We start from the raw sequence: 23,926 nt of genomic DNA on the forward strand, positions 1-23,926 counted from the left end.
CATTGCCCCATGTAAGCCGCATTGAGCCTGCCATGAGTGGGAAAGCGCGGGGTACAAATGTAACAAAAAAAAAAAAAAAAAAAAAAAATGATCACATACAATACTCATTAGGTTACCCAACATCCACTCCGCTTTTCACAAGCACACCAGCTCACGCTCACATACACTCTATTAATACATTCACCAACTACATACCCCTTTATCATAGGAATACCTGGAGAAAAGCACCTAATAACTTGTTCTACTTCATGGTACAAAGAAATTGTCCAACTCTCTTCTTAAATCACTGAGACCATTATCTTCACAGTGATTAAACACAATGTTGCATGTGCCAAAGGTTCACCGAAATGCGGTCTTGCATAAAATCTACGCTTGGTTTCAAGTAGTGGAAGGGTTGCACAGATTGTCTCTCATGATCAAGACACAGAGCTCAGCACGATTAAAAGTTGAAACAACTAGAACTGGTGATACACGTACCCCATGGAGATCCCGAGTATGGTTTCACATCTGGCTAACCCGGAAGGGGGAAAGTGAGGACAATTATTTTTGGCACATGCAACATTGTGTTTAATCACTGTGAAGATAATGGTCTCAGTGATTTAAGAAGAGAGTTGGACAATTTCTTTGTACCATGAAGTAGAACAAGTTATGTGCTTTTGTCCAGGTATTCCTATGATAAAGAGGTATGTAGTTGGTGAATGTATTAATAGAATGTATATGAGCGTGAGCTGGTGTGCTTGTGAAAAGCGGGGTGGATGTTGGGTAACCCAATGAGTATTGTACGTGATCATGTATTAATAAAGCAATGTGTTATTCTTAATCAGAGTATGGAGTTGTGTGTAATGTAAGGTTTGGTACTCTGTTTATAAGTGTTATTCCCCTTGTGTGAGAGATGGGTATACAGATATACCACGGCTGTACACCGTACACTCTCTTGGAAGCTGCTTGTTGAAAAGGAGGACTACATTCATGAAGCAAATGTCCATAAATGGTCTCTCTTCTAAAACAAATAAGGGAAGGGATTTATTTACTTACTTATATACTGCCTACAAGCCTAAAAACTATCAAAGTGGTGCACATTCAGGTACAGCAGATATTTTTCTGTCCCTGGAGGGCCCAGAATCTGAGTTTGTACCTGAAGAGATGGAGGTTTAAGTGACTACTCAAAATCACAGGGATATGAACTGGGCTCCTCTAGTTCTCAGTTCGCTGCACAAATCATTAGGCTTCTCCTCCACTTTTCACCTCTGCTCACACCTTTTCAGTTGTAGTTTAAGGCAGGTTACATTCAGGTACAGTAGGCATTTACCCGTCCCTCAGTAGTTTTACAATTTAAGGGACACTTTTACTAAAATACATCAAGCAGTTAATGTGCAAATTAGCGCTAGTTAACTTAGCATACAAGTGAGGTAACTGTTACTGCACTGGAATGAAACTTAACCTCAGAAAAGGCATCCAGAATTAAAACCCGCTTCATCTTACTTTTCTATCACAAGCATAAAAAACTTCCTTATTTTATTGTGCAAAAAGTATATTCTACCATATGAAAACTCGCTCTTCAGTCAGCATTCTTACTTCATCAGGCACACTCCTAGCTTTTTCATTCCTTTTTTGAGTTATATTGCACATATAAAAGTTACCTACCCAGCAGAGGTGGCATGGAGGGTACATTAAAATTAAAAAGTAGTAATTATGGAGACAACTCCTATGCCACTTGCAGTTGCCCCCTTACTAACTAGAAGGAGAAATATTTAACAGCACTTCATAGAGGCAGAGGTGGTTGAGTATTTTTGCCAGGACTAGAGGCAAGATATGTAGTGATAAAGAAAAATAGATCAAGTAGGAACCATTGGTTCCAACTGACTAGTTTCTACTGACGGCTTAAAAGAAACCAGTTTCTGACTTTGATACAGCTGTTCTCTACTTAGAAAACCCCCGTGGTAGCAATAGTGATAAAAAGAATGGTTAAATACACTAGCAGAGCATATAGGAGGACAAAGGTGGTGATAGATAGTGACGTCTAGAATAGTGAACTTTAGCTATCTAGCAGACGTTTTAGTGCAATGTAATCCAATTTCTTTTTAACTCCTTGCTTTTTGTTTTTGAGAAGCGGCATGCGATGACATTGAACTAGATAATTTCATGAACTGCTGTGGTTAACTACCAGACAAAGTTGCTGAGTTAGAATTGCAGAAGTGAAAAATTCCTGGTGGAAGACCTGAAAGCACCGTCATCAGTTGTGGGAAGGTGAGCTGGATGTACGTAAGAACATAAGCGTTGCCATACTGGAACAGATCGAAGATCCATCAAGCATAGCATCCTGTTTCCAACAGTGGTCAATCCAGGCTACAAGTATCTGGCAAGATCCCAAAACATTTGAGCAGAAAATGTAAGTGATGGGCAACATATGCATAGTGAACATAGCTATATGAATACACTTTATTCCTGAATGAACTCTACTCCACTTAGTATTTTACAGACCTCTATATTTCCCATCAGCTGTCTCTTCTCCAAGCTAAAGAGCCATAGTCGCTTTAGCCTTTCCTCATAAGGAAGATGTCCCATCCCCTTTATCATTTTCATTGTCCTTCTCTGTACCTTTTCTAATTCCGCTTTTATCTTTTTTGAGATGCGGTGACCAAAACTGCATACAGTATTGGAGGTGTGGTCACAACACCGAGCAATACAAAGGCATTAAAATATTCTCATTTTTATTATCCATGCCTTTCCTACTAATTCCTAACATTATATTTGCTTTCTTAGGTGCCGCTTCACACTGAGCACAGGATTTCACAATATCAATGATCCTTTTCCCGGGCAGTGACTCCTAATGTGGAACCTTGCATCATGTAGCTCTAGCTTGGGTTCCTCTTTCTCACATGAATCACTTTGCACTTCCTCACATTAAACGTCATTTGCCATTTGGATGTCCAGTCTCCCACTCATAACCCAATGCCAATCCTTTCTGAAAATCTGCCTGGAGAAGCACTAGGATGTGCACGATCTGAGCAGAGAAGGGAGAAAGTTTGTGCTCAGAACATCAGCCCTCAAACATCCTCCACACCCTCGCATATGCCATGTATGTACAGCATTTCCGAGCCTGAACAATGTAGCAATGACCGAATCAGAATAACTTTTTCATCTCAACTGAACTCTTTCAACGGCCAAGTCTTAAGACCAAAGGGGCATAGATCCTCCAATGAGCACTGGGCCTTGCTTCAGTAGGCCATGTACCTGCAGAAGATGGAGAGGATCCCCGTCCAGCAGTCAAGTCAGATCCGTGTACCACAGCCTCTATGGTCAATCTGGGGCTATGAGAATTATTTGACCCCAGTGCAATGTAATCCTTTTCAACTTGTGACCTATCATGGGCTAAGAAGGGAAGATATACAGTAGATGTGTCTCCAGCCAAGGCTGCAAAAGGGCATTGACTTCCATTGAACCCAGTTCTCTCCAACGGCTGAAAAACTTGGGCACTTGGGCATTTCTTTTCGTTGCTAACAAATTCAGAAGTGGAGAACCCCATTGGTCCACTATCAGCTGAAAACACTGGCTAGATAGTTCCCATTCTCCCAGGTCCAAGAAGTGCTTGCTCAGAAAGTCCACCTCCACATTCCAGGAACCAGCGATGTGAGCTGCCAACAAGCAGAAAAGATCTTTCTCTGCCCAACTCATAGACGTCATCCTAGATACTGGGTCTGCCTTGACTGAGGAAAAGAAATCTGCTGAACCAGGTTCGACCTCCTGAGTTCCGTGAGGAAGATCCTCTCCATTGCTGTGTTGAATAGAAAGCCCAGATACTCCAGTGTCTAAAATGGACTTAGTCTGCTCTTCTCAAAATTAATCACCCAATGCAGTGACTGCAGAAGATGGACAACTTTGTCACCTTCACGCTGTCCGAATAGGATGATGCATGAACGAGCCAGTTGTCAAGATATGGGTGATCTCCGATTCCCTAGCACCAAAGGAAGGCCGCCACCACTACCACCATAACCTTGGTAAATTTTCTTGGTGCTGTTGTGAGCCCGAAGGGCAAAGCCTTGAACTGGAATTGATGGCCCAGCACCACAAAATGCAGAGGCTTCTAATGCAGAGGCCATATGGGTATATGCAAGTATGCCTCCTTGAGATCAAGGGCGCTGAGAAATCTCCCGCTTAAACCAAGGCTATGACTGGTCTTAGTGTTTCCATGAGAAAGCGGGACACTGAGGCAGCAGTTTGGACCTCTGAAGTCTAAGACAGGAGGAAAGATGCCTTCTTTTTTTGGGACAATGATGTAGATGGATTATCTGCCTTGTCTGTGTTCTGTCTGGGGAAGTGGTACAATGGTCCAGAGCGCCAACAAGGAATCTATGAAGGCCGCAAATGCCTTGATTCCCTTTCAACAAAAAGAAATGAACGAGTGGGCTGATGAACTCCAACTTGTAACCTACTGTAGAACATTCAGAACCCACTGGTCTGACGTGATTTTGGTCCACTCCTGAAGACTTCCTCCCACTGGAGGAAGAGAAGAGTGGACCAGCCTCACATCATTGTGAAGCTGTGAAGGCACTGGGTGCTCTACAAGACTGATAGGAGGAATTCCTGTTCACATGCAGGGAAGATCGGTGTGCCTAAAAGTGGGACTTCTGATCACATTGCTGACAACCAGGCTGGTACCATCTGCTGTCTCGAAACCAGTATTGAGAGCCTCCTGAAGACGGATGACCATAGGCTTTCAGCTTATCCTCCGGCAACCACTGTGGCTTAGTTTCCCCCAGTTCTTTCACCAAGTTACTGATATCTTCTTCAAATAGCCAGTTGCTCCAAAAAGGTAGTTTAACTAGACATGTCATGTCATGACAGCCAAAGACATACTGCGGGCTGTAACTCTTAACATTTCATAAATAGCATCCACCAAGTAGGCCAACCCCATTTCCAGCTGGGCATTATGGTGCCCATCTTGTGTTACAGACTGCTGATACCACTTCAGGCAGGCCCTTGCCACGAATTGAGCTTTCAATCGATACTGCAGCTAAAGAGGTCACTTCAAAGACTTGTTTCAGCGATTAGTGGCAACAGCGGTTAGTATATCTGGGTTTAAAAAAGGATTGGACAAATTCCTGGAGGAAAAGTCCATAGTCTGCTATTGAGACAGACATGGGAAGCAACTGTTTGCCCTGGGATTTGTAGTATGGCGTGTTGCCATGATTTGGGTTTCTGCCAGGTACTTGTGACCTGGCTTGGCCACTGTTTGGAAAACAGAATACTGGACTAGATGAACCACTGGTCTGGCCCAGTGTGGCTACTCGTATGTTCTGAGCCTTATAGCTTCCTATTCTGTAGGTCTTTTAGGGTAATGCCCCCATCCACTGGCAAGGTGGTCTTCTTAGTCACCGCTGTAACAAGGGAGTCCACCCTGGGAAGCTGCAATTTATCTTTCTCCTCCGGAACAGGTAAGTCATGGCTCCTTCCACTCTCAGCCCCATGCCAGTGAGATCCATTCTATTGTAATCAAATCCTGAGTATCTGGATGCATTGGGAAGGTCTTAGAAGGACCTCTAATCCTCCTCATGATCGATGAAGATGGAACACTTAATGACAAAGCAGAAGGCTCATCAATGGAAAGCACCGGTGCCTCAGACATTAGAGTACTGAGTTACTCATTATGAAACAACCTCAGTACTTTTGGATCATCCCCGTCCTCAGGAGGGAGCTCTCCCTCTTCTAATGGCTCCTTCAACAATGGCTCCTCTGAACAGACCAAGGCTACATCAGGTAAGAAACTGAAGCACTTTGCAGCAACTCTGTCTCTGCTTCACTAAATAGTTCTGGTGTAAGAGCAATATGAACTCTGGAGAAAACAAAGATCCCGATGCACCTGAATGCTCTATCGAGTCCTGAGGCTGTAAAATGGCAGCTGTGCTCTGTGCATGATCAGACAGAGGCTGTTCCTCACTGCCAGTCGGCCCTGACAAAATGGTGCCAATTCCCATGCTCTCTTGCATCAAACTGCACACCAGCCCTACTGGAGAGCCCAAAGTCCCCAGTATATTCAGATGCTGTGCCAAATCTAAAGACGTGATGCTGCCAACCATTTCCTCATCATCTTGTGGGACTCTTGGCTTGCACGTGCTGCAACTCCCCGACACCGGCTAGTGGGTCCCACAGTAGGACCATCACTAAACTGACTCCAATGGGAGTCACTATTCACCCTGTCACAAGCACAGCACAACGCTATCCCAAGCAGTAAGTCAGGATCCCTCCCCTGCACCAAGTAGAATTTGCAGCCTTCCCAAGTGGTTCTGAGTCAAACTATAGTTGGGCTTAACAGTGTCACCTGCTCCCCCCATGCTCACAGTCTCCACAAGTCTTACCTCAGATGAGAAAGAATTAGGACAGAAACTCTTCTGTCCCATGTTCTCCAGTGAAACGCTTTCATTCTCCTTTCTTCTCCTTTTTTATTTTTAATAAGATTGCTGTGCTGAAAAAGGAGAGCTCCATAGGAATCAGGGGAAAGGTGAAGAAGTAAATTCGCAAACTACCACAAAGACAGGAATCTGATGACCTCCAGATACGACTCTACAGACTCAAGTCACTTGCAAAGCTCAACTGGGGACTAGCCGACCAATTGGAACAGGAGCAAATCACTCAGAACCAGAGGCTGAAAAGTGTGTCCTGCTGGAGACAGAAAATCCTGAGGAGCTGAACTGGATGCCATGAGAAATATGTATCAGTTTTCAGTCTTCTATCTCTACCTGCTGGTAATGAAAAACAATGTAAATAGCATGATGTCTGCTAATGTGGTAGTGTGTGCTAGTAACTTTTAACTGTTAGTCAGGTAAATAGCTTCTGAATGCTCTATAAAACTCAGACTTTAGGTAGTGTGTTTCTCTTATTTGGATAACAGAATTGGTAATAGTTTTACTATGAAAGATTGTAGGATAATGCTGCTGCTCCTTTTTTTCCTGACTTTAGTCTCTATCTATTATTACTTTTTTTGGCTTCTATATGCTTGTTTGTAATAATTATATGAAAATAAATAAAGTTAAAATAAAGAGGTTAAGAAAGTTTATACAAATAAATTATAACTTACTTGGATGAAAATACATGTTGGACGAAATATAGAAAACCTGGGTTCTAGCCAACTTTTTGAGCTTTCCCCCTTTTAAGTAAACTTCTGTTTTCTTTCCACATTGTTCTATTATTCTGTAACTCTTTTCCTTTTAAAACTGATTTTTTTTTTTAAAGTTACTCTCTCTTTTAGAGAGGAGGGAAGCCTGTAAGGGAAAGTTTGCTTTCTCAATCTTTACTTTTCTTTTCTTCTCCCAGGATCCTTCTCCTTTTTTTCATAGTCTGCTACTACCTTCCAGCATACACAAGTAGCAAGGGCTGCCTCAGGCAATATCTGTATCTCCCTTTATCAGTACATTCACAGGAGGGATTGCATGCACTTTGCTCCTCTGTACTACCCAGCAGCATGGTCTGCCAGAGGGTATACCTGCATCTCTCTTTCTGAACACCTTAACAGCAGAGGCATCTTTCCATCATAACTACATCTCCCTTCCTGTATAATTCATTGGCAGAAACTGTGTTAGTCTCAATGCTACTTTCTTCTGCCCGTGTGGCCTGTTTTCCTCCCTTTAAGGCAGTGGCATAGCCACAGGTGGGCCTGGGTGGGGGCTCAGGCCCACCCAACAGTAGCTGATGGGGATTCCAAGCTGTACCAGCTGAAGACTTCCCCCTGATGGAAAATGGTGTGCTCCACGTTACTGGCACCTTTGAATGCTCAGTTTTTAGCGCATGCCTGCTGCAGACTGCCAAGGTGGAGAGAAACATTTTCCCCACCAACTTAGATATTTTTTGGGGGGGAGGGGGAGAACACTTGGTGCCCACCCACTTCTTGCCTAGGCCCACCCAAAATCTGCTGTCTGGCTACGCCCCTGCTTTAAGGTCCTATGTCAGGGATGTTTCACATGGCAATGCCATTTCTCTTCCACTATGCATAGCTCAGCAGAAGGCCTTCTGTCATAGCCATATCCCTTTTCTGCATGGCCAGGTAGCAGCGACTCCTTAGACTTTAGTGATTTTCTTCTACTTTCCCTGCAAGGCAGGCCAACAAGTTTTAGTGGTATCTCTCTTCCATCCCTGCAAATAACTTTTCTAAATAGATGGAAATGATGCACTCAGAGAACAATTTTGAACTTATTATGAATTTAACTATACACTCAAGTGAAACTTTTCTGCAACATGCCTATAGATATAATGAAGGGATAAATCATACGCATGTAGGTGACCTCATCCAGTGGAGCTGACATAAAGAGTTCAGAAAAGCCTAAAAGATTTTCCTATTACTTCCAGGAATTCCTGACCAGTTGCTACCTACCCCAGGAATCCCATTACTTTAATTCAAAGCTTAGGAATAAACTCCCCAGGGAGATTGGCAAGATATATGTTTGATTTATCCTGCTGTCTAGGAAGAATCCCTGTTACAGGGAAGCTCCTTTTTCTATAGAAAAGCAGGATGAGTCAGCCAACCAAATGGGGAATTCCATGTCTGAGCCTTGTGACTTCTGATTCCCAAAGCAACCAGAAAGAAAAGAGTAAGTGAAGTTGACTATTACATTGAAAAATCTTTACTGTACTGCTTGTTCAGAAGCACTGTCCCTTCAAGATAAATTGTCCAGATAAAAATGGGAGAGCTTGTTGCAGCTCTACATATTTCTTCAACGGATCTAACAATGTGTGTCACTGGATCATTTAGCTGTAATCCTATGTTGCAGGTCGATTTGATAAAGTTCTTTTAGCTACTCATAAAAACATAAGAATAGCTATACTGGGTCAGGCTAATGGTCCATCTAGCCCAGTATCCTGTTTCCAACAATGGCCAAGCCAGGTCACAAGTACCTGGCAGAAAACCAAATAGTGGCAACAATCTATGCTACCAATCCCAGGGCAAGCAGTAGATTGGCAGAAAAAAAACCCCAACAAAAAACTATGTAGGGAACCAATAAATCATTTCCCAATTACTAAATCATCATTTTGGATGCCATGGTGTGGACGGTTTAGTAGGAAATCCCCTGATTCAGCCTGAAGTGAAACAGGTATTCCCTGTCAAGAGTATACGGGGCAAGCCATTTGAAGAGAGTTAAAGGTGGCATTTGCTATTGGAGGAAATAGTTTAAAGTATTGCATTGCTGGCATGTGGACATTGCAATTATCTGATCTGCGCCAAACTATGCAGGGACAAGCACTTTTCTGCTGAACTGAATATGAATAATCTATTTTGAAGTAAAATAATTACCAAGGGGCCCTTTTACAAAGGTGTGGCAAACCTACCGCAGGTTTGCCGCATGAAAATCTGGCACTACTGCCGGCGGTAGCACTTCCCCCAGTACGCGTCATTTTCGGTGTGAAAATAATATATATATATATATATATATATATATATATATATATATATATATTCTGGGCATCCACAACTTAAATGGCAGTAATTGCTGCCCAGTTACCGCCAGGTTAGTGTGGGAGCCCTTTCCGCCTCCTAAATAGGTGGTGGTAAGGGCTACCCCAGGAAATGGTCGAATGGCAATTCCTTTTTTAAAAAGAAAATACCTGCTGCGGTAAAAGGGGGCTTTGGGACGTGGCAAATCCACGCGCTAATGCCACTGTAGGGCACCTTTTACCGCAGCAAAGTAAAAGGACCCCTGAATTTGTTGAGGTTTTTTTGACCAGTTATGTACCCTTTAATAATTCCTTCTCTTACATAGGAATAAAGTGTTACTAAAGTCTTTTTTCTCCATAGATTTTCTGATTTGGTAACTGGCAAATAGTTTATTGATTCCCTGCTTTTTTTTTTCCTTGAAACATAGTTGAGCAAGATTTTCTGAAATATTAATCTGTTTTCTCCCAATGTTCTTAAGATTCGGGTGACTATTAATTTTACACATATGTCAGTAATGAATCTCATTCCTAAACCTGGATTTATACTAACACTCACCACTGCTCTTGCATTATATCATAGAGAGCTTCCTTCTGGAGTTTATATGCTGTTACATGTACAGGTAACCTATCTAGGTGTGCTTGAAAATTCTTTTTAATTAAGCCTGTGACTCAATACACTGGGAAATATTTGGTTTATGCAGAAAAGCACAAGGTGGCATGTCTCATCCATTGGAAACTTTGTAAACATTACATCATTGTACTGGAAAAGTACTGGGATCAAAACCCTAGGAGAATTGTGGAAAATAAAGAGGTTATGATCACTTGGGACATCCTCATCCTGACTGATAAAAAGTTTGATGTGAGCAAACCGGACATATTGGTAAAAGAGAACAACACTAGAATGGCATTAATCATACAGGTATCAGTCTCAAGCAATTACTCTGTGAATAACATGGAGAGAGAGAAAAAAGATCCTCAAGAACTGAGAAATGCAGTCCGAGACCAAGAAAATGTGGCAGAAAGATACAGAAACATTTTCCCATCATTTTAGCTACGTGGATTCTTATCTATCCCTGTTTGAATTTCCTGTTTCAAGGCTTGCTGCACTGCCCGCCATGTGGCAGAACATAAAAGCAAACTCAAGAGACAGGAAGGGGAGCGGAGGAGTAGCTTAATGGTTAGTGTCATGGGCTAAGAACCAGGGATACTGGGTTTGATTCCCACTGCAGCTCTTTGTGACCCTGGGCAAGTCAACCCACTATTGCCTCAGGTACAAAACCTAGGACCCTGTTTACTAAGTCGCGCTGTACGCTTGCTAAAAATTAGCATGCGCTAACGATAGGTCAAATACAAGAAATGGACAGATATCAGCTAAAGAAAATAAGATTGAACAAAACTGATGAGAGAAGAACCTTGTGATCCCTTCACAATATATTCTCCAAAATGTTGACACATTTCCCCTCCAAAACATCCTCAACATAATAAATAAATAAAAACCTAGACAAAGAAATCCATATTATAAAACCACACAAATAGAATATATAATAAATAATCACTTGACAAATGATGACTGCCATATAACATCACATAGATTCCTTTCATCCAGGTATCCCGAGCCTCTCTTAATCAATCTTCTATTTGTCCCTGCCAAAGGACTGACCAAAAACTAATTTTATCTACTGTTCCCTAAAATTCACAGTATTCTTTATCAAACTCAATGCCAGAGATAAGCTATTATAATCAGAAAGGCAGGCAATTGTAAATGCCCCCTCTGAATGCAAAGATCTGGCTAGTTTGCTTACTCTTAAAATGGTGCTGATATACTGGGGAGCCTCAATGGCCTTGACAATCTTTTACAGTTAACACTTTAAGGGGTGTGGCTATCAATATGGGCTACCATTATGATGTGCTGTTTTACCATTAACTCATGCTTTTTTAGCACAAGTCCTGTTTTATGCACTAAAATCTAGTTGCTAATAACTAACAGTAAAATAATGCCTTAATTGTAGCCCACGTTGATAACTTCCTCCCTAAATCTGATGCAAAAATACACTGGTAACCTGGGTAAAGGTGCAAGCACAGGTGTAATATGCTCAAATCTCCCTGCTCCCAGCAAAATTTTGGCTGCAGTGTTTTCAACTATTTGCAGTGACTTCATTCACACACTTGGAAGGCCTGAATATAAGTATAGCAATCAAGTCTAGTTAAAACCATGGCTTGCAGATCAGTAAAATCATCGTGGTCTAAAATATTCTTCAGTCTTCTACCCAACCACAATCTAAAAACAGAGCTTTTCATCATCTCTCTTATCTGTGGTTTCATGAAAATGGAGACATCTAAAATCATATCTAAACTTCTCACTTCTGATGTCATGGAAACCACTGGATCATCAATTCTAGTTTAGAAACATAGAAGAGGAGGAAGATTAACTTTCCCTTTTCCTACAAACTATGACTTCAGTTTTGCTAATATTAATAGATCAATGCTTGGATGACTCATAAATTGCTGGCTAAGTCAAATACTGAGAAAACCTCTTCAAAAGTATCTCTGACTGGAAAAAAGAAACCCTAAATGTTATTGGCACAGATGTAGTACAAGATCCTGGCCTTAAAAACAACCTACAAATAGGAGCCAGATAAATGTTAAAAAAAACATGGCAGAAAGTGCCGAGTCTTGTAGAACCCCAGATAATAATGGGTAGCTGTCACTGAATGTATTATTCACAAAGACCTTCTGGCTCCTTCCCTTCACACGAGAAGAGAACCAGTTAAAAACAGAACCTACAGAAATTGTGAAAATAACAAGTTTCATGATTTAATTTACCAAATGAAGCTGTATTCCATACTTGGAATACATCATTTCAACTTTATTTTTGGCAGAAGTTTCTTCCTGCTCCTTTGTCTTTCAGGCCAATCAGAACACACGCTACAGACACTGAATTAATTAATGACTGACTCGGTTATACTGCCTTGCAAGAAACATGCATTTGATACTACCTAGCCTGCGAACCTCAGGCTTTCAAGGGTTGAGAATGCTGCAGAAGTGATGCTCACATTCCCTGAGGGAAGAGTGTCTCATTCAATGTAGAGCAAACTCCTAGAGGTTGATATTCAAAGCAATATGAACAGCCTGAAATGGCTCCTGGCTGTTTAAAGTGCTTGTCTTGGGCTAACTGGCTATATTTAGCAGCACTTAACCAGACAGTGACACTGAAAATGCCAGGTTAGCCCCCAAACCAAAACTGGCTATTCTGTGGGCATTGGGACTTAAATTGGGATATAAAACACAGTCCTATCTTTATGCGGTTCTTCTTAGCTGGTTATGTGCTAAATATCACACTTAAGCGGCTAAGTTTTATCCTGATGCATATGCCTACATATTCAGTCTCAGAGCCTGGATATGGCACTAAGTATCCGGGCATAAAGCTGGTGGCAGACAATAAAAAAACAAAAACAACATCTCACCACCACCATATCTACCTCCTAGTGGTCAGATTTAGGGTGCATATGTACCGGGTTCCTGAAAGATCTGCAGTCTAACCACTGTCCAAGGACTACTGCTGTAATGACTGGGTTACATGGGAAAGGGAGGTTAAATGATAAGAGAAAACCCCCAAAGCACTTGGAAATGATGGCTTATGACCCTGTAACCCACTAGTCAGGGGAAAAACTAAACTCACCATAAACTGGAATAATCATCACATTTTTATCATAACTCATTCTTTTGATTGCTAGCAGAAATTAATGAAATCAGAATATGCAGAACTCTTGGAGAAAATATTTTCATTGGCTTTGCAGATAAAATATAAAATCTAAAACTGAAAACTATTAGAAAAAAAATAAAGTCAAATAAGTAAGAAACCAAGGGAGGAGGAGCTGCTGTGGTGGTGCTTATTTGGAGTCCAGAAGCCTTTCATCATCTGTGGCAGATAGTGGTGTGGATTTCCTGATGCCACTTTCCTTCAGTCTCCAGTTGAGATGCCCTGTGCCGTCATCCGGGGCATCTTCCCTTCGTAATTAGAAGCCAGTGCTTCAGAGAGACTTCAGAGGAAGAGATGCAGTGGTGGCGTTTACTTGGAGTCCAGAAGCCTTTCATCATCTGTGGCAAGTAACGGTGTGAATTTCCCGGTGCCGCTTTCCTTCAGTTGAGACGCCCCGCGATGTCATCCAGGGCTTCTTCCATTCGCTACTTGAAGCCGCATCCTTGGTGCAACGAGGAGCTTCAAGGTATATTTGGACTTTGTTTTTTCTCCCTTCCTTCTGAATTAGGATGGGGAAAACGGAAAGCGAAGGTGAAAGTTTCCACTCCCACTACTGTGGGGCCTATGGACAAACATTTAGTATCAGGTTCTCCTGGTGTCTCTGTTACTCCAGTATTATTTATTTATTGCATTTGTATCCCACATTTTCCCACCTATTTTCAGGCTCAATGTGGCTTACAATTATCCGTCATGACTTATGCCACTTCAGAGTGCAGATACAATTGGTAATATATATAGAACACAGATGATATAATGAACAATCAGGTTAAAAAGGGGAAAACAAACAATATCTCGGAGTTACCCTGAACGAATTCCACCTCCTCCACTGACTCTTCCAAGGACAGTGGAATCCCATGTGGTTTCTATGCTACCTGAGGGGCAGCCTAGAGGTATAGAACTGGTAAACTTTCCTTTGAACCTTTGCCTGCTTTAATAAAGTTTGATGATTCTCAGGCATTGCCCAATGGCTCAGGTCCTGTCCAAGAAGTTACCTTACAAGATCTTTGGGACCTTAATTCTCATATAGAGGAGATATTGACGTCTATTGTTTCTCAGTCTGTTTCCTTTTCTAAGGAAGTAGTAGACAAATTTGTTAACGTAGATACTAAGTCATTAGATATGTCTGTCTGTCTCAGGTTTCAGCTCTGAAAACTGCTTCAGTCTTGAATCTGAATGATTCTCATGCAATTCATTTAAAAATAGAAATGACTGAAAATGCCCAGAAGAGTTTGTAACCTGTGATTCTTGAAATTTCCTAGAATTAATTTATTATCTCCAGAAATTCTCCTGAGCAAGTACCTCAAGGAAATTCTGAACTTACCAACATCTGAGAAATTTTCATTGGTTAATTGCTTTCATTTACCTGATAAAAAGAAGCTCCAATTAAATGAACAAGGGGTTGATCATTTAGTAACACTTGAGGTTGACTTAACAGCTTTCTTAGAAGATACAGAAGATGTTATTAGTACAAGAGTTACCTTGTCGGATACATTTGTGAATGAACAAGATAAACTTATGATTTTGAAATTATTCTTTAGGAAGAATGATGTGAGCTTTCGTGGGGAGAAGATTAACGTCTTTCCAGATGTTTCCAGGGCTACGCAACTCAGAAGGAAGGCCTGGCTGGCATTGAAATCTCGAGTCATAGCCCTGGGAGCAACGTTTTTCCTTATGATTAGTGGAGTTTAAATATTTAATTGCACCCGATATATGGTTAGAAAGCATTATATTATAATATTTACTTTTTCAAAATGCTTCTCTGTTGCATAATCAGAAGGCCTGGTCATATGAGGTGTCATATCACCGCACTCCAGAACTAAAAGGTTCTACTTACTCAGTACTTTATGTACTAAATTTTGTTATACCGTTTGCTCCCTTTGTGTCCACTAACCTAACATAGTAGATGACGGCAGATAAAGACTTGAATGGTCCCATCCAGTCTGCCCAACAGTCATACTCATTATCAATTCATGATCAAACCAATAATGAAGGTGACATAAGAACATAAGCGTTGCCATACTGGGGCTGACTGAAGGTTCATCAAGCCCAGCATCCTGCTTCCAACAGTAGCCATTCCAGGTCACAAGCACCTGGCAAGATCCCAGAACAGTAAAACAGATTTTATGTTGTTTATCCTAGAAATAAGCTGTGGATTTTCCCAAGTCCATTTTAATAATTATGGACTTTTTTTAGGAAATTATCCAAACCTTTTTTAAACCTTGATAAACTAATTGCTTTTACCACATTCTCTAGCAACAAATTCCAGCTTTTAATTACATGTTGAGTGAAGAAATATCGTCTCCGGTTTGCTAATACTTGAGCCTGATCTTTCTTTTGTATTTCTAGGACATAGACCATAGAAGTCCACCTGGCACTATCCTTTACATTCCAACTACTGGAGTTGCTGTCAAAGCACACTGAAGCCATCCCAAACTGTCTCTGCCATATATGGGACACAGGCCATACAAGTCTGCCTGGCATGGGCCTTAGTTCTTCACAGCCGGAGTCACCATCTAAACACTACTCGACATAACACACACGAAGTCATTTAAGTTCTGTTTTTTGTACCATCCAGATCCTCTGTGTTCATCCCATGCCTTTTTCAATTCTGTAACCGTTTTTGTCTCCATCAGCACCTCGCTGGGGAGGGCATTCCAGGCATAGACTACCCTCTCTGTGAAAAAGAATTTCCTGACAATACCCCTAAGTCTACTTTCTGCCTTCTGGAATATTTCATTACTTCCTTCTAGGATGAATTCAGAGTATGAGAAATATACTAAAGGTGTAATTTTAAAAACTTTTTTCATGCATACAACCCTGCTTTATGTGCATAAAAGGGTTTTTATAAAATTACTCCAGGGGTTACACACTAAATAGAAACAAAGAAAAATGAAGGCAGACAAAGATCAAAAGGCCTATCCAGTCTGCTCGTCCAAGCTATCTACTTTCCCTTTCATTCCGTTAGAGATCCTATATACGTGTCCCAAGCTTGCTTGAATTCAGATACAAATTTTGTCTCCACCACCTCCTCTGGGAGGCGTTCCATGAATTCACTATTCTTTCTATGAAGTATTTTCTCAGGTTTAGTTTTGAGTCTGTCCCCTTTCACCTTCATCCTGTGACCTCAGTCCAGAGCTTCCTTTCAATTGAAAGCTGAAAATTATTTTATAACTAAATCCATAGGATAACAATGTCACATTCCACTCTGTGACTGCAAAACACTACCCTGTGACAGCAACACAATATTGTACATTCGTCTATTGTAAGCCACATTGACCCCAAACCTGCTTTTGGATAATAGTTGGATACAAAAATGCATAAATAAAGAGACGACTCCTTACCTGCTTTTGGATAATAGTAGGATACAAAAATGCATAACTAAAGAGACGACTCCTGTGAATTTATGCCACAGAGATTGAAACGTCTCTACCATATCGCCTCTCTTCCACCTTTCCTTTAAAGTATACATACTGAGATCTTTGTCTGTCCCCATACACTTTATGATGAAGACCACTGATCATTTTAGTAGCCACCTTCTGAACTGACTCCATCCTGTTTATATCTTTATGAACGTATGGTGTCTAAAATTGTACATAGTACTGTAAATGAGGTCTCACCAGTCTTATCAGAGGCATCAGAATAACGGTCAATATTTTGCTTTTTTTCTTTTTCAGCACAGAAAGTCCATTTTGATATCTTTTGTATCTGCTATAACAATAGAAGAAGCCACATAGGAAAACATTCTTCATGTTTTTCATCACCTATTATTTGGAGAGGGGTGGAAACACAGAAAACTACAACAAACCTGGAGGGTCTAAAACTATGTCTACAGCCAAAACTGTTGCTTAGCTCAGCTCATGCATATGGATCAAAAATAACACAAATGCTATTCTTAAAAAAGCAGTATTCATGAAATTGGATTTTCAGGCTTATTCACATTCACCAGCTTTGCTGGCCTTTTGTTTTTGTGATGGAGACAATATCATTCTCTCACTTGTCTGGCTCCACTGGTCTCCCCTCATGAATGTGTGGCACAGACTCAGATTCTGTGTTTGTCATGAATACTAAGAATACTAATATTTAAAAAAAATCTGTTTACTTTGTAAAATGTATATCATTGCACTACTGTGACATGTATGTCATCTGCACAAACAGTTACAGGTCGAACATAAAATAATTAACCTTACTGATAATAAAACACACATGCACGGAAGATTTTAAATTGCAGAAATTCATAAGCAAAAACCTGAAATATAGAATTTACAACTCAGAATCACTTCACCTATTTTGGGCTACCTGCTCATCCTTTTCAATGCGTACATGAATCAGCCTCTCTCTTTATCCTACAGCTCTCTGTGTTCTCACAGGGGCAGAGAGATTTTATTTCCTGCTAGAAGAATCCTGGCATTGCCATTCAGAAGGTCCCTAATTCAATCCCGGAGTTGGATCGTCTATTCCTTGGGTTTAATGAGGATGCTACAGAGGTGGGGAGTGGAGGGGGGGGGTCACTTATGGTCACTGCCTAGTGGCTGGATTCAAGGACCATAACTTGAGAGTTCTGGAAGGCATACAGCTACATGGCTCTAAACCAGGACTGTTAATGAAATGGCCACACTAGTTATGTTACAAATATTTTGGTTGCAAATGAAGATATATTGTGCCAGAGCACTACCCTAATTTCAACTGAGCTTTAAGTACAAAGAAGCAGGAACAGACTCCTGGCTCAAGAGAGGCCTTGCAATTAACGAGTATGTATAACCTAGCTAGTTCTAAAGGATAAATTAACCAAATCATGAGCATAGGCTGGATTCAAGCCCTCACTTACTCATACAGCTCTGAACACAACATGCATAGCTTCAAGAATGATCTTCCATTGTTTCATGGAGTCCTAAGCATACTTGGGACCACAGGCATGACAGAGTTTCCCAGATTATGATGTTGACCAGGCATTTATTACCTTTGAACTATGTGACGTTCTATAAATAAAATACAAAGGAAAGCAGCACAACTCTAAATCCTACAAGAAGTAAATCCTGGCTTTGAATAGTATGGTAAACTAGGAAACATATATCATTCCCTTTAAATTATTACGATCATCTACTCCCTTGCACTGTTACTGCTGTCTGTTTTCATACTTCCTAGATATTCTGCAAGGAGACAGAAAACTAGACAGTAAAATATGGAATGAACCAATCACATATGTTCTTCCAATGTCTCCAACTATAGAATATGTGAAGCTTTGATGAATGACACTTTGAGGTATATGTGTATGTTTGGCACAACTGCATCTGCTTGTTTCTCTAGGGATCTAACTTTCAACTCTTTTCTTGCTCTGGGCCCACAAGAGAGCTTGGAAAGATTTAGCAGTTTGACCACAGATTCATGATGTTCCAAGTTAAAATTTCAAACAGGTTTTCCCCCATAGCTTTAGACTATGATTATTGTAAAACAAACTCCACACATTTTTACCACCTGCTCCTTGATACATTGCCCTCACTTGGATTTCAGGGCTCTGTTCTTTCCTGGTTTCCTACTTATCTCTCCCATCGTACTTTTAGTGTAAACTGTGGTGGATCCTCCTCCACTTCTATCTATCAGTTGGTATACTACTACTACTACTACTTATCATTTCTATAGCGCTACAAGGCATACGCAGTGCTGTACACCATACATGAAAAGACAGTCCCTGCTCAAAGAGCTTACAATCTAGATAAGACAGACAGAACAATTAAGGATAAGGGAATAAAGAGGTGAGGATAAAAAGAACAGGGCAAATGAGCAGTGGTAGGAGTCAAAAGCAGTGGTAAAGAGGTGGGCTTTAAGTTTGGACTTGAAAACAGCCAAAGAGGGGGCTAGATGTACAGGCTCGGGAAGTTTATTCCAGGTGTGAGGTGCAGCAAGATAAAAAGAACAGAGTCTGGAATTAGCAATAGAGGAGAAGGGGACATACCTTGTAAGCCGCACTGAACCTGCTATCGAGCGGGAAAGAGCGGGGTATAAATAAATAAATAAAATAAGAGAGATTTATCAACAGAACGGAGTACCCGAGGGGGGGCGTAGGGAGAGACAAGAGTGGAGAGGTACCGGGGAGCGGCAGAGTGAATGCACTTATAGGTCAATAAGAGAAGTTTGAATTGAATGTGGAAACGGATAGGGAGCCAGGGCTCTGTGTTGGGACCTCTTCTTTTCCCCATCTATACTTCTTCCCTTGGTGCTCTGTTCTCATACCATGGTTTTCAATATCACCATTATGCTACTGACTCCCAGATCTACCTCTCCACAACCAGAAATTTCAGCAGGAATCCAGACCCAAGTATCAGCATCAGCCTGCCCACTGCCTGGATGTCTCACCACCATCTGAAACTAAACATGACCACAACTGACTGAGCTTCTTATCTTTCCCCCTAAACCCACCTCTCCTTTTCTCCCATCCTCTGTCTCTATGGATAACACTCTCATTCTCTCCGTCTCATCAGCTCATAACCTTGGGGTTATCTTTTGATCTTCTCTCTCTTTCTTTGCACATATCCAACAGACTGCTAAAACCTGTCATTTCTTTCTCTATAATATCACCAACATTCATCCTTTCCTTTCTGACCACACTACCAAAACCCTTATCCACACTCTTATCACCTCTCGCTTAGACTACTGCAAATTGCTTCTAACATGGCTCCCACTAAGCCATCTCTCTCCCTTTCAATCTGTTCTAAATTCTGCCGCACGACTTATATTCCGCTAGTGTCGCTATGCTCATTTTAGCCCTCTCCTCAAGTCACGTCACTGGCTCCCTATTCACTTCCGCATACAGTTCAAACTCCTCTTATTAACTTAGAAGTGCCTTCACTCTGCAGCTCCTCAGTAGCTCTTCACTCTTATCTTTCCCTACACTCTTCCCCGGGAACTCCACTCATTGGGTAAATCTCTCTTATCTGTACCCTTCTCCTTCACTGCGAACTCCAGACTCCGTTCCTTTTATCTTGCTGCATCATATGCCTGGAATAGACTTCCTGAGCCAGTACATCAAGCTCTATCTCTGGCCGTCTTCAAATATAGGCTAAAAGCTCACCTTTTTGATACTGCTTTTAACTCCTAACCCCTATTCACTTGTACAGTACCCATGTATGTTTTATCATTCCCACCTTAGTAATTCCCTTATCCCTTATTGTCCTGTTTGTCTGTCCTGATTATTGTAAGTTCTTTTGAGCAGGGACTGTCTCTTCATGTTCAAGAGTACAGCGCTGTGTACGTCTAGTAGCACTAAAGAAATGATAAGTAGTAGTAATAATTTTCAGATGTTATTTTAAAAAAGCAACCAAACTTTTCATTCTACCTTCTCTTATAGAACATTTCTCTTGTAATTTACAGTATCTGTAAGCTTTTTGATAACTTACAATTGAAAATAACTATTCCAAGCTCTACTACCAAATATAAAGGCTCCACAAAAAGAAAGAATTTCTTGGTTTTCTGTTTGTTGCTACTCATGCAGCCAGACCTCTTGGCTGTGGAATTCCCTTTTACAATTCCTGGAAATGGTGGTGATAAACAGCCAGATGCTCTACAATACCTAATTTATATGTTATAAATTGAAAACCTGTAGGGCAGTCAACAGAGAATATGCAACAATTCTCTAGAACCATTCAGTGTGTAGCGAGGTTCACTGTATAACAACTGCTGCTAAGGCATTCAGACACAACTGCTTGACGTGCAAACAGTGGCAACAAAGGCCTGCTAACCGCTGTGCTTTTCTCTTGCACACTCCCTCCGGGAGTGAAATACTTACTTGGAAGAAAGAAAACATTTTAGATTTGCTTCCTAAGCCTTTCATGGAAAGCACTCTCAGCTTCCTTTGTTCTGCCCCTCTTAAGACCTTTCAAGGATCAGTGTGCACGTACTGGAAGCTAATGAGGCCTGCTTATCATATACAAAACCCTAATGGAATCTGGTAAGGAAAGCACTACCTGCTTCTCCTCAGAAGGCAATTTACTCCACTCGCTGCCCAGCATCCTGGTGATTTCTGGGAAAGGGGCCTCAGGCCTCTCTGCTCGCAGCTGTTCTCTCCGCTCATTCATGAAGCGCACATAACCTGTGAGAGGAGCTTTTGGGGCATTACTGTCCCGTGGAGGCTTCTTCCTCTTTCTCCCTTTGGACCAGCCACTGCGTCTACGTCTTTGCTATAAAGTGAGAAGGAAAAAAATTTATTACAACTAAATTGATCCTGATGTCATCTAAATCTTGTAGGACACAATGCATAACATAACCACGTTTCAGGAATCAGTCAACACTGACTTTAGAAGGCAGAAATCTCAAGGATCTCTAGCTTGATCTGTACTAAAAGGAACAACTATCGAGTGAAGACTGGGTGCCATGAGCAGGGTCCTACCACTGTAACAACATGGCAAAATGTAATTTGAGATTGGGTGCCCTGTCGTAACTTATATAGGGATTTATAACGACAGAACTGAAAAAGGCGATGAAGGTCAATAATAATGTATACTGGCAGAGATCAGAGTGGTGCTCCTAATAATATGTACTACAAGTTAGGATTACTAGCAGAGTATTATGGAGACCTTGTTAAAGGAACAGCAGGGAATGGTGCAATCCAGAACTTAGGAAGACTGGCTGAAATTTAGTACTGGAATAAAATGGATCAGAAACATGGCAGACTTGAGTAAACACCACAGTTGTGTATGGCCTTTCTCTTGCACAATAAAGCCTTCATTCAGTAATTATGAAAACGGGTTCATTTAAATGATAAAGATCTCTGAATACTGTATGACAGAAACATCAACATTTTTAACCTCCCATTCCCCAATAATTCTGAATTTGTAACCATCCATACAGCCTTTGTTTAGAAATTTAACTCTCCTGAAAATATGAAAGCAAATCTCCCAATATTCAAAGCGGTTTAGTTTCTGACTGCCTGCACTGTCCAGTTAGTGCCAGGGTGGTTCATGAGCAGATCAGGTACTTAACAGTTCAACAGTGAACAGTTCAACTGTACAGATTTTATTGAAACTATCAGTTAGGCACCTAACTGCTGCATTTAGGCATGCCCCTTTATAACAGACGTAGAGCAGGTGTAGTGTAGCACTTAAATATAACTGCCGACTTATGCTAATATTCTATAATTGATTAGGTGCAAAAATTTGCCATTATAGAATACTAGCTTAGTACCTAGACTGGATACCTAACTTTTAGCGCGCTTTACAGAATTGCTTCCTAGGTGTCACCATGGGCTGTGAATGCTATTTCCACAACATATTCAACTTCAAATGACCTAAGAAGCAGAAGTTAGATTCAGGAAGCAAACCCAGAGGGAGATGCACCAAAGTCCCGGTAAAGCACCAATTGCTAATTTCCGCCTTGGTACAAATGACAGAGTTGGAAATAGCAAGGGATGCTTAAAAGAAATGGGATGCAAATGAGCTGCTTGCAAGAACAGTGAGCAGCTCAGCAGGGGGGAAGCCAATTGGTCACCTGAGCATGTATAGAACAGACAGTCACCAAGTGTGGCTGCCCTGAACATGCTACAGAAGTCTTTCATACATGCATATAAGCTGCATGTATGAAAGCAGTGTATAACTTTTTTTTGTTTTCAAACTTTTGTTTTCTTTTTTAAATAGCAGCCAGCTGTCTTCTCTGGTGCAAGGAACACTTTCCTACAGCCAGACCTGCCCAATATGACACCCTTGGCCAAACTACTATCGAATCAGAACCTAAACCCACACATATACGCTGATGACGTAACGATCTTCATCCCATTCAAACAAGATCTAAGGGAAATCTCCAATGAAATCAAACAAAGCCTACATACTATGAATTCCTGGGCAGATGCTTTCCAGTTGAAACTCAATGCAGAGAAAACCCAATGTTTGGTACTAACCTCGCAATACAACAAGGATAAATTTACCACCATCAACACACCTAAACTAAATTTACCAGTCTCGGATTCCCTAAAAATCCTTGGTGTCACAATTGATCGACACCTAACACTTGAGAACCACGCAAATAACACTACTAAAAAGATGTTTCATGCAATTTGGAAACTAAAAAGAGTCAGACCATTTTTTCCAAGAACTGTCTTTCGCAATCTGATACAATCATTGGTACTTAGTCATCTGGATTACTGCAACTCACTTTACGCTGGCTGTAAAGAACAAATACTTAAAAAAACTCCAGACAGCTCAGAATACAGCAGCCAGACTAATATTTGGCACACCAAAATATGAAAGCGCGAAATCCTTGCGGGAAAAATTACACTGGCTCCCACTAAAGGAACGTATCACGTTCAAACTCTGCACCCTGGTCCACAAGATCATCCACGGTGATGCCCCAGCCTATATGTCAGACCTGATAGACCTACCACCCAGGAACGCAAAAAGATCCTCTCGCACATTCCTTAATTTACATCCTCCCAAATGCTAGGATCTGAAATACAAATCAATGCATGCATCTACCTTTTCTTATACGAGCATGCAACTTTGGAACGCGCTGCCACGTAACCTGAAAACGGTCTATGAATTGACCAATTTCCGCAAACTATTGAAAACCTATCTTTTCGACAAGATATATCACAAAGATCAGCATGTGTAACTATATAATTCAACATGTGTAACTGTATAGTCTTAAAACTTCTAGACTGTCTTATAATGTGTTATAATGTCTTTCTGCTCTAACGCCCTCATTTATCGTACTACCATAAGTACATAAGTACATAAGTAGTGCCATACTGGGAAAGACCAA

At 41.1% G+C, this 23,926-nt stretch overlaps 1 protein-coding gene across 5 annotated transcripts in view; it reads right to left on the reverse strand.

Annotated features, from left to right (window-relative positions):
* HMG20A (high mobility group 20A) overlaps positions 1-23,926 on the reverse strand; it is a 175,190-nt gene that overhangs the window by 36,919 nt on the left and 114,345 nt on the right. For 4 of the 5 annotated variants that reach the window (XM_030186933.1, XM_030186950.1, XM_030186959.1 and 1 more), the window contains exon 4: positions 21,142-21,354. The exons of the other annotated variant lie outside the window; for it this stretch is intronic. In XM_030186933.1, coding sequence (XP_030042793.1) covers positions 21,142-21,354 — 213 coding nt within the window. The remainder of the gene's footprint in view (positions 1-21,141; positions 21,355-23,926) is intronic. 5 annotated transcript variants of the gene reach the window in all.

The sequence above is a fragment of the Microcaecilia unicolor genome, chromosome 1 (assembly GCF_901765095.1).
Source record: "Microcaecilia unicolor chromosome 1, aMicUni1.1, whole genome shotgun sequence".
Classification (NCBI taxonomy): domain Eukaryota; kingdom Metazoa; phylum Chordata; class Amphibia; order Gymnophiona; family Siphonopidae; genus Microcaecilia; species Microcaecilia unicolor.